We start from the raw sequence: 10,658 nt of genomic DNA on the forward strand, positions 1-10,658 counted from the left end.
AGGAGTCAGCACAATCCATTCCCTACTACCCCTCTCTACAGAGATAGGCCTATACCCCCAGGCCTATCATAGTGGTAGAACCAGCAAGTCAGCCTGCCTTTATCACAACCAAGCTGACTATTGTCCTAGGGACTCCAGATCTCAGTTACAGGCCAGGGGAGCAACTCTGGTATGTTCCAATGAAACTGGGTGTCTGTAGTTCCCTAGGCCTCTTTCTTGCGAGTCTCCCTTCCCTGGGATGCTTTTACCCCTCTTTGCACTTTGAACCCCTAGGAGGAGTTCAAGGGTTCAATTTCAGTACTCTGTTGGGAGAGACCTTTGAGATTTTCTCTTTCAGTCACAGCAATTGCCACACCCAATACTGAGTATAGTCTTTCTCGGTCCTCTCTCCAACACCACAATTGAGGTCAATCTTGAAGCTGAGGTGACAGGACATTGCCCTTTGACCTTCAGGACACAATAGTCACCCACCCTCCTTATACTCCAAGTCACAGCTTATTTTATGACCTGTCACAGATAGGAGATCGCTCCCCAGGACAGGGACCAGGCCTCTCTGTATGTTTTTCAGCACCTCCCAGATGAAGATGCAGACAGACCTCAGATTTTGCTGCCTCAGTGCCTCTGCGAACAAAGGGTATTGTCTAAGACATGACCAGAACAACCACAGTCTGGCAGCGTGAAGCTCAATCCAATGGGGTCTACACAAATGGAAGGGTCAGATGGGCTGCCCTGGCCTCAGACCTCATGACTGGCACCAGGCTGAGCCAGCATGCCAACCCAGCTTGAATCCCAGGAATCCAGTACAAAACAGGAAATGCCCTGAGCCTTTTGCAGAGTATGATATGCTATTCTGTACAGGTCAGTTCACTCCACTGGCTCGACCTATGTCTCTGCTTGAGGGGGCTTGATAAAGGGATACCCATGCGTAGGAGAACATGCACACAACAGCCACCAAGTGGGGGACCGTTCATTCTTTGGGAATAGGCAACTTAAATATTCACAAAGCACAAAAGAATGGCAGTTATGTTTTAAAAAATTAAGTTTATAAATATTTCTCCACTGTACAAAGTTTTCCCAGCCCTGCCCACCCCCATCACTGTTCACATTTCTCATTTTTAAAAAATCCCAATTATATTTATTTTTTAAATCATAAAATATATTTTTCCTTTGTTCATATTTAAAAATATTTACAGGGAGGCAGCGAGGCTGGGGTGGGCAGCCGAGGTCAGGACGAGTCCGTGCAGGGGGATGGAGGAGGCGGGAAGAGGTGGCAATAGCTTCTTTCGGTGACAGGCGAGGGCGGGCAGCTGTCCTCTGCAGACAGGTATTGGCTGTGGGGGGTGGGTGGGGGTGGGTAGGGGTCTGAGTCCGAATTCAAGTCCAGGTAGTATTTGCTGGTCTTCCAGCGACTGGTGCTGTAGTCGCTGTCACACACGTCTGTGCTGCATGGTGTTGTTGGGGGTGCCATGCCCCGGATGATGTAGGGTCTAGAGGGAAAAGAGAGGAGGTTGGCAGGTGGGCCAATACAAAGCCCTTGAACCGCTTGTCCTCAGCAAGCTTTCAGGGGCAAGGTCTGCTAGGTGGCATAACTTAGAGTTCACTTTCTCTTTCTCCCACCCCGCCTCCACAGCCAGGGCTTGGTAAGAACTAGGTCCCTGATCCCTTTCTAGACAACAAATTAGCAGAACCTGTTCGCTGACTTTGGGAGGAGCTAACTTAACCTCCAAACTTCCGTTTCTCAAAAGGAAACACTTTCTGCTTTGGGTATGTACATGCATATTCATATGTATGTGTGAGGATGCATGTACCCATGTATGGAGGTCAGAGGTCAAACTCAAGTGTGTCCTCCCATCTCTCTCCACTTTATCCTTTGGGCAGGGGCTCTTACTGAACCTGGAGCTCATCAATTTAGCTGGACTGGCTGGCTGGCCCCCAGGATCCTGCCTCTGCCTCCCTGGCGCTGGGACTACAGCAACTCTCCACTATATGTGGCCTTTTACTCCACTCCCAATGCTTGTGTGACAGATCATCTCCAGCCTTATTTATTTATTTGTTTGTTTGTTTGTTTGTTTATTGAGGCAGAGTTTCTCTGTGTAACTTTGGAGCCTGTCCTGGATCTTGCTCTGTAGACTAGGCTGGTCTCAAACTCACAGAGATCCACCTGCCTCTGCCTCCCGAGTGCTGGGATTAAAGGCACGTGCCGCCACGACCACAGGGCCCCAGCCTTATTTCTTAAGATGCTTTTGTAAGGATGAAGTAAGATTCTATGTGGAACATGCTAGAAGCATAAGTGTCCACAGGAGAAAGTGTTTAATAGCTATTGACACATGCTCTTTTCTGCAACTGTTGAGGATATGTGGTTCTGGAACAGTCATGTCTTAAGTTATAGCGCCCTGACCTTGGTGACGTCTTCCAGTCTCCTGCAGTGGTGCAGAAACTCTGGGTCAGGCCCCGTGTCCTGAACTCACCAAAGCCAGGATCATGGTATCTTTTCAGAGCCAGGACCCACCATGCTGGGGTCACCATGAACAGGAATGGGAGGCTGAAATAGTGGCAACACACAACTCAGCCTCAGCAAGGTCAGGCCAAGGAAAGGACAGTGCCTTGGAGTAGGACCCAGAGCAAAGACAGGCAGGTGGGAGACTTGGAGAAATGGCTTTGTAGGCACAGCTATTTCTAGTCTGGGGACTGGTGTTATACTTTGACACTAGGAATCCACCACAGGTCCTTGAGCAGCAATATAAAGAGGGCTGCAGTCTCTGACAAGTTGGTGCAAGAGTTCCCAGAAATGGTCACTAGATGGCAGGCAGGGCCACACTGGAAGGCCCAGTAGGCCAGGGACCCAGGCCCTCTCTACCTGCCTTGGCAGGTAGCTCCTCTGGGGTTGAGGCCCAGAGTACCTAGAAGGTAGCCCTGTGAGTTATGCCCATCCTTGCACCCTAAGATTCTGATTAGCTACAGCAACCACAGCAGTGTCCCTGGATCCTGCTTCTCCTCTATATTCTGTGGCTACTCTGCTGTAGAATGTGGGTTCTCTGAGCAACACGCCCAGCTGTTTTCATTAAAGCAGGTGGGCCCGCTTCTAGGGATCCATCACTTGGGGTCCTGCTTACTACTGATATTTCCTCATAGGAAAAGAGGCTGGAGGGGATCACTGAACCCTCACTTGTGGCTCCCTCCGAACCTCCCAGTCATGTATAGGCAATTCTACTCAAAATGTGTTTGGCCTGGGATAACTCCATCCATGCTGGGAGAAGACTTTCCAGTGTGGGGACTTGGTAGGGGAGAGGTCACCATAGTCCTCTAAGACAGACCAATAAACTCACTGGTTCCCTGGTGTGAGTTTTGGTGGAATTGTTTAGTTTACCACTGGGACCTTCTGAAGAGGGGTAGGCTATGTATTTACATCACCCCAAGATTAAGAATGGCTCATAACAGCATTCTCACTCATGGAATTTGGTCTGAGACCCCAAAATAAAGGTAACTTGGTGGTCAGAGTCAGGCTAAGCCAGCTTGTGGACTTCTCAGGCTCAGAGAAACCACTGTTTTGAGAAAAAAGCAAGAATCATCCCTTGGGCTGGAAAGACGACTCAGTGTTTAAGGACATGAACTATTCTTGCAGAGGACCAAAGTTTGATTCCCAGTACTCACACCAGGCAGCTCACAACTAGCTGTAACTGCAGCTCCAAGGGATCCCCTGACTTCCTCAGGCACATACAAATAATTAAAAAAATAATAACAATAATAATCCTAACAGAGGTTACCTTGTCAGGCTCTGACCAAGGACCAGCATCACAGTGTTTTTTTTTGTTTGTTTGTTTGTTTGTTTGTTTTTTGGATTTTTGAGACAGGGTTTCTCTCTGTGGCTTTGAAGCCTGTCCTGGAACTAGCTCTGTAGACCAGGCTGGTCTCAAACTCACAGAGATCATCCGCCTGCCTCTGCCTCCCGAGTGCTGGGATTAAAGGCGTGCGCCACCACCGCCCGGCTCATCACAGCGATTTTTAAACACACACTTGAGCCTTCTGAGGCCCTGGCATCATGGTGGGCAGGGTCGCCAGGGCCAATAGCTGTGGTGGGTCACAGCAGGGACTGGAGCCTAAGCACTGGTTTCCCCCAATGGGTGCAAATACTCTGCTGGATTCCTTCAAGGCCATGCTCCAAGGTGTTCCAAGGTGTCCCAAGCCCATTAAGAAGATGTACTTGCTGAGTTCAGGTGGTGGCACATGCCTTTAATCCCAGCACTCAGGAGGCAGAGGCAGGCGGATAATCTCTGTGAGTTCAAGGCCAGCCTGGCCTACAGAGCAAGTTCCAAGACACGCTCCAAAGCTACACAGAGAACCCATGACTCAAAAAAAAAAAAAAAAAATCACCTGGTGTCTAAGCAATACTTAGCCTGCCCTGAGCTCACACACAGGCAACCCTGAGGACCCAGAGAGTGGAGTGAAATGGGAAAGATAGAACCCATGAGACACACCTTAAGGAAGATGAAGATGAGACCCTCCTTCCTATGGAAGGCAAGGATAGACTCCTACCTGTATGGTCTGGCAGTGGCTGGGATGTTCGAAGAGTAACACATATCCATGTTGTACAGGGAGGGGTCTGTAGCTGGGGATGGTGGCGGGTTCAGGATCTAAAGAGAGCAAGCAGGGTTTATTCCAGGCCTCCCTTGGCTAAACCACCCCTCCACCTTGCCAGCCTGGGGTCTGTTCTCAGCCCATGGTCCACAGACCTCTCTAGAGCTAGTGAACTTAGAAAGCAGAAGGGAAACATCAGCCATCTTCCCCAGAGCTGATGGTGGCCACAGGCATGGAGACAGAGTGCTTTCCACCCAGCTGTCCTTGTCCTTCCCAGGCATCACTGCTGGCAATAGAGACCCCTCAGGACCACAACCAGATCTTGGCCACGAACACCAAGAGCTCTGGTCTCCTCCATCAGCACCTGTTGTCTCCACCTGCCCGTGTGCACCTCTCTGCTTCCTCGGGAACTTCATGCTGACTGCACTTGGCTTTCACTCCTGCACCTTCTGCCATTGCCTGTGACCTAGCTCCTGCTCAGGACGCCCCAAGTCCCTGCTGGAGCACTTTCCAACAAAGAGGTTGGATAAGGAGGGAGCGGCCCCACCCCTTTCTCAGGGAGCTTTGCCCTACCACCTACCCCAGCTGTGATAAGAAGACACCCTGGACTGTGAGAATGTGCCCTGATGGACACTGATGGCAGCAGGGACCTCTCGGTATGTCTCTGACTACATCCTGAGTGTTGTGACCCAATCGATGGATCAATCCCTACATGAAAAATAATAGAGCCAGGCGGTAATCCAAGTACTCAGGAGACAAGGGCAGGCTGTGTGTCTGAGGACAGTCTGGGAAAGAGTGAGGTCTAGGACAGCCGAGGCTACAAAAAGAAATCCTGTCTTGAAAAACCAAAAAAATAAAAATAAAAAAATAAAAAATAAAACAAAAGAAAGAAAAGAGAAATAATATGAAGGTACTGGAGGTGGCAAAAGGTACAAAACGGGGCCTTCTTGGAAGAAGTGGGTCCCTGTAGAAGCACCTCCTCCCAGCCCCTTGCTCGCTTTCTCTTTGCTTCCTAGCTCATGAAGCACTTCTCCCATGATGTTTTGCCAAGAGTGCTGGGCAAGGAACTCCAGGCTGAAGCCTTTGAACTCTGAACCCATGAGGCAAAATAAACCGTGGAGTGCTGACAGCAAGTCTTGAAAGTGTGGCCCTCTGCTGGCACAAAGAGGAACTGTGTCTCCTGTAGCAATAGAGGTTAAAATGATAGACTAAGGCACCCAAATAGGTGCCAAGACCCAGGCACTAAGATTGGGACAGCTCCCATTGACCCACCCGTGACACAGAAAAGACAGTGCCAGGGGAATCACATCTGCGTTTCTGAGGATGAGCCAGACTGTGGTTCCTAAGCACACTCCTCCTAGGGATGCGCTAATGGAATGTACACAGGGCACACCAAGTGCAAGCCAAGGGTGCCTGTGAGGATATTTTGTTTATAATCTAACAAGTAAAGCTTGCCTGAAGATCAGAGCGCAGAGCTAGCCACTAGTTAGCCATAGAGACTAGGCAGTGATGGCACACACCTTTAATTCCGAGGCAGAGGCTAAGGCTCTCTGTGAGTTCAAGGCCACCATGGGTTACACAAGATTGATCCAGACTAAAAAAGCCAGAGCCAGGCAGTAGTGGCTTATGCCTTTAATCCCATTACTTGGGAGCACTTGAGCTACTTCTGCAGAGCTGTGAGTATGCTCAGCCCACTGAGTGCAGGGCTGCAACTCAAGAAAGGGTAGCCTTGTGTTGTGGAGGCTGTGGAGAGTACAAGAACAACAGGGGTTTCTTTTTGTTTGTTTGTTTGTTTTGTTTTTTCGAGACAGGGTTTCTCTGTGGTTTTGGAGCCACCACCGCCCGGCACAACAGGGGTTTCTAAACTCTAGATGCTGGCCCCTAAAATTAGACTCCGGAACTTTCGGAAGACTCAGCTCCTATCCTGTCACCCAGAGATAACACTGTCCTCAGCCCCATCCGCCCAGGATGAGGAGAGGCATGATAAGGCGTCGACAACAGACAGACAACAAGGGACACCCCAAAAGGGAGGGGTGAATCCTTGGCAATGTGGACTCCCCGGGGAGACCCTGGAAGACATACAAGGGGCTGTCCTTGCCTTTGTGTAAGCTGCAAAAACTGGGGAAGCAAAGCCGAGCACCAAGATCTTCAAGGACACTGCCACTACGGCCCCTCACTGTGGTTTTGCCCTCTAGGGTTTGATACCACAGCCAACACAGGCCTGGAAATGGTTATAATCTGACTTGACTCTCATCTACCTGCCTCTGCCTCCCAAGCGCCGGGATGAAAGGAGTGTGCCACCAGTGCCCAGCAACACATGTGCCATAGCACGTGTGGAAGTCAGAGGACAGCTTCAGAGAATCGGTCTTCTCCTACCATGTGGGTTCAAGGAACTGAACTCACAATGACAAGTTTGGTGCCAAGCACCTTCCCCTGCTAAACCATCCTGTCAGCCCTATAATAACTTACTGAAGGATATTATTAGGATTATTCAGACTTATTATTAAATCACAGACTTGACCACAGGTCTTTGTACAGGGAGAACCAGTGTGTGTCTGCCTGACACTATCTGTAGTTTTTAGCATCTGCAGTGGGAAGGGATGCTGGCATGTATTCCCACAGGTATGGGAGAAGATTCATACAGTGCAGCAAGCCACTCTGCAGACAAGGTTTCTCCTCAGCTTGCCTCAGGGAGAACATTCCCTCACAGGAGAGGGCTGGTCAGTCACTCTCCACAATCTCTTCCTCGTAGGATGAGGCTGGGAGACAGCACCCCCTAAAATCAGATGAAAGGCTCCACAGAATATTTTAGCCACAAAAATTATACTGCTTGGTTGTATAACCATCTTTGGATGATAACCATCTGTTTTCAAGAAATTGAGGCCATGGTGGAAGTCACAAATATTCCTGGTAGGGACGAGAGACGTTCTCCTGGGCTAGATGGGCCCAGCAAGGCAGTGAGGACCATGATGCAAGATGAGAGAACCGCCTATACACCAGAAAGTCCCAGGAATAACTGGAATTGGAGGTGAGAGCTTTCTGTGTTTCTTTTATTCTTTGAGTTTTGTCTTTGATTTTTTTTTGTTTGTTTGTATTTTGTTTGTTTGTTTAGACAATGTTTTCCTAAGTAGCCTTGGTTTTCCTGGAACTTGTTATGTAGACCAGGCTGGCCTCAAACTCACAGAGATCCTCCTGCCTCTGCCTCCCAAGTGCTGGGATTAAAAGTGTGCACCGCCACATATGTTGGTTTTTGAGACAGGAAGACATGCATCCCAGTCTGTCCTCAAACTTCTTTTTTTTTTTTTAACATTTATTTATTTAATATTCTGTCTGTGTGTATGTCTGCAGGCCAGAAGAGGGCACCAGACCTCATTCCAGATGGTTGGTTGCCGGGAATTGAACTCAGGACCTTTGGAAGAGCAGGCAATGCTCTTAACCACTGAGCCATCTCTCCAGCCCTAGACCCTCAAACTTCTTGTATAAACAAGGATGTATGGACAAAGATGATCCTGGGTTCCTCACCTCTCTGCCTCCACCCCTATACCCGCTAGTCCCGGTATGTGTTGAACTAGGGATGGAGTCTAGAGCTTTGAACATGCTAGGCAAACACGCTATGAACAAAGCCACGTCCCTTTGTGGACATATGTGTTTGCAGACCATCTCCATAACCACCCTTTTCTATTCAGAAAACAACGGCACCAGTAAGGGAAACAAAGGGGGAGCATGCACCACCATTCTTTGGGGCACTGGAAGAATTACTAGCTCTAGAAAGATCTCCCACTCAGGAAGTCCCTGGAGCCAGCTGGCACTGACAGGAGTCCCCCACTGTCACCCATTTATCAGCCTGTCTCACTCACTGGTGGATACAGCGTGGCTTTTGTGCTGGATGAGCTGCTAGATGAGGCCCCGGTGACGTGATTCCGGTCGTAGAGGGGCACGCTGCCCCGCCCCCCCACCAGGCTCATGGAACTCATCATGGACTTACTGCATGGGATGCCTGTGGGGAAGGAGAGGCAGGTCACAATGAGCAAACTCCCGCTTTGGGCCCTGATGCCCATGAAATTTCCACTCAGGTGAACGTATCCCAACGGACACAGGTCTTTGGCTATATCAGGGCAAGCTACCCAGGTCTCTACAAAACATGCAGACTCACAGTAACTCCTGGGAAGCCTGCAGAAGGGAGCCCTGTGTAGGGCTGAGTACAGAGATACCACGCAGACAGAGCTCAGGTATGCTGAGAATGCTGAGATGCGGAGATCACGGCAGCCCCTGGAAAGCCCTGCCCTCCACCCCCAAGATGAGCCAGGTCACATCAACCTCTAGATACTGCAGTTCAAGGAGGCTGGCTTAGTGAGAAGACAGACTAGGCCAGGAGAGAGGAAGCCAAGGCTGTATAGGGTTGGGCCACCTCCATGGTGGACCCTGAGTGAACAGGCACTTTCAGCCCTCATAAGGCCCAGAGATGGGCCTGCCATACTACTGATAGGATCTGAAGCAGAAAGTGTTGCCCTGGGCATCTGCAAACACAAACTGTGTCTCTGTGGGTGGCCCTCTGGGCGTTTCCCAGACAACTCCCCAAACCTCCTCTATCAGAGAGGCAGCTTCAGGCTCCTTACCTGGGAAGGGACCATGCTGTGAGCCACCCGGGGCTATGAAATTGAGAGGCACATGAGGGGTTCCACTGACGTACTCATGGGGGAAGGGCCCATTGGCCCCCGTGTAGCGCTGGCACATCACTCGCTGGCAGACAAAGTAGACCCCGCCCATGACAAAGAGAGAGAGGATGATGCCAATGACAGGCCCAATGGCACTGCTGTGGGCTGGGATGTCATCGGAGGGTGGCTTGTTGATTTCTGTTGGATAAATCACTCATGTTAACCCCAAAGTGATGGCCTTCCACATGGAACATGCTGTGAACCCAAGCGGGGCTGCCTTTGCCCAAACTTGGCACCTGCAGGAAGGAGCAGATGAGCTAGGGACATGGGATATGGCTCACTTTAGGACAACTGTCTGCTGCTCCTGAGCCTGCTCAACCCTGTTCTCTGCCTGGCCAACTCTGCCTCATTTCCAATGGCCTAACCTGTGCTCACAGGCTTTTGCCCAGCACCATGCCTGGTGAAGGTTGGCAGCAAGTATTCCTGAGTTAGCCCATGTCGTGAGATAACAGAGCAGGATGGTATGATCTGGAGTCAGTGTGAGCAGCTGGGTATCAGTCTTCTGGGGTCTATAGGGAGCAGAGCAACTTTTATATCACCTCAATTGCAAGGCCACCAGAGTGTGAAAGACACGTCCCTGATTCAGCTGACAAAAAAAATGTTTACCTTGGGACACAGCATTCCCAAGGACATCAACTCCATTCCTTCCTAACTGCCCACAACATGAAAGAGCTGGGAAAAAGCTTTTGTCTCAGAAGATGGAGCCTGAGTGTGAACATCAGGCCTATGGCAGTCCATGTACAGACCTGCCCAGCAGAAGACATCAGCCACCCAACTCTGCCATCTAAACCAGGCCACTCCAGAGTCAGTGCCCAAGGCATCTAAGCTGTGATGGTTTCTAAGTCCATGAGAAATGTCCTTTTCCCATTATGCCCTCCTTTCCAGCAGCAGAGATCTCTGCTCTGGTCCCTATGGGGTAGATGGAGTAGACCCAGGCAGAAAATCATCACATCCTCTCTGGAATTCCAGTTCCTTCCTGTCTGACTGACAGTCTTCAGGAAGCCTTCCTGTCTGCCCAGACCACCTATTATCTAGCACTAACACTCACATCCTTGGGTGTTATAGTCCATGTTACTCAAGGGTTATGTATGGCATATGACATGGAAAAACCCAGACTACTGGGTTTGGGTCCTAAACTGTGTAAGAAAAGAGAAAGAGCTGATTAGTAGGCATGCATGCATTCATTCTCTTTTCTTAACTGTGACCAGCTGCTTCGAGGCCCTCCCTTGACCTCTCCACAATGGCGGACTGTAACCTGGAACCGAAAGTTCTTCCCTTGACCTCCCCACAATGGCAGACTGTAACCTGGAACTGAGTCTTTCCCCTGACCTCCCCACAATGGCGGACTGTAACCTGGAACTGAAAGTC

General features: G+C 50.0%; 1 protein-coding gene across 1 annotated transcript in view; it reads right to left on the reverse strand.

Moving 5' to 3' along the window:
- Positions 1-1,056: 1,056 nt before the first annotated feature.
- The window catches only part of Lrp5 (LDL receptor related protein 5), a 109,469-nt gene continuing 99,867 nt past the window's right edge, over positions 1,057-10,658 (reverse strand). The window contains exons 20-23 of the mRNA XM_005351622.2: positions 9,192-9,428; positions 8,433-8,572; positions 4,534-4,631; positions 1,057-1,487 (exon numbers count right to left, since the gene is read on the reverse strand). Coding sequence (XP_005351679.1) covers positions 1,226-1,487; positions 4,534-4,631; positions 8,433-8,572; positions 9,192-9,428 — 737 coding nt within the window. The 3' untranslated portion in view covers positions 1,057-1,225. The remainder of the gene's footprint in view (positions 1,488-4,533; positions 4,632-8,432; positions 8,573-9,191; positions 9,429-10,658) is intronic.

Source organism: Microtus ochrogaster, chromosome 8 (assembly GCF_000317375.1).
Source record: "Microtus ochrogaster isolate Prairie Vole_2 chromosome 8, MicOch1.0, whole genome shotgun sequence".
NCBI lineage: Eukaryota > Metazoa > Chordata > Mammalia > Rodentia > Cricetidae > Microtus > Microtus ochrogaster.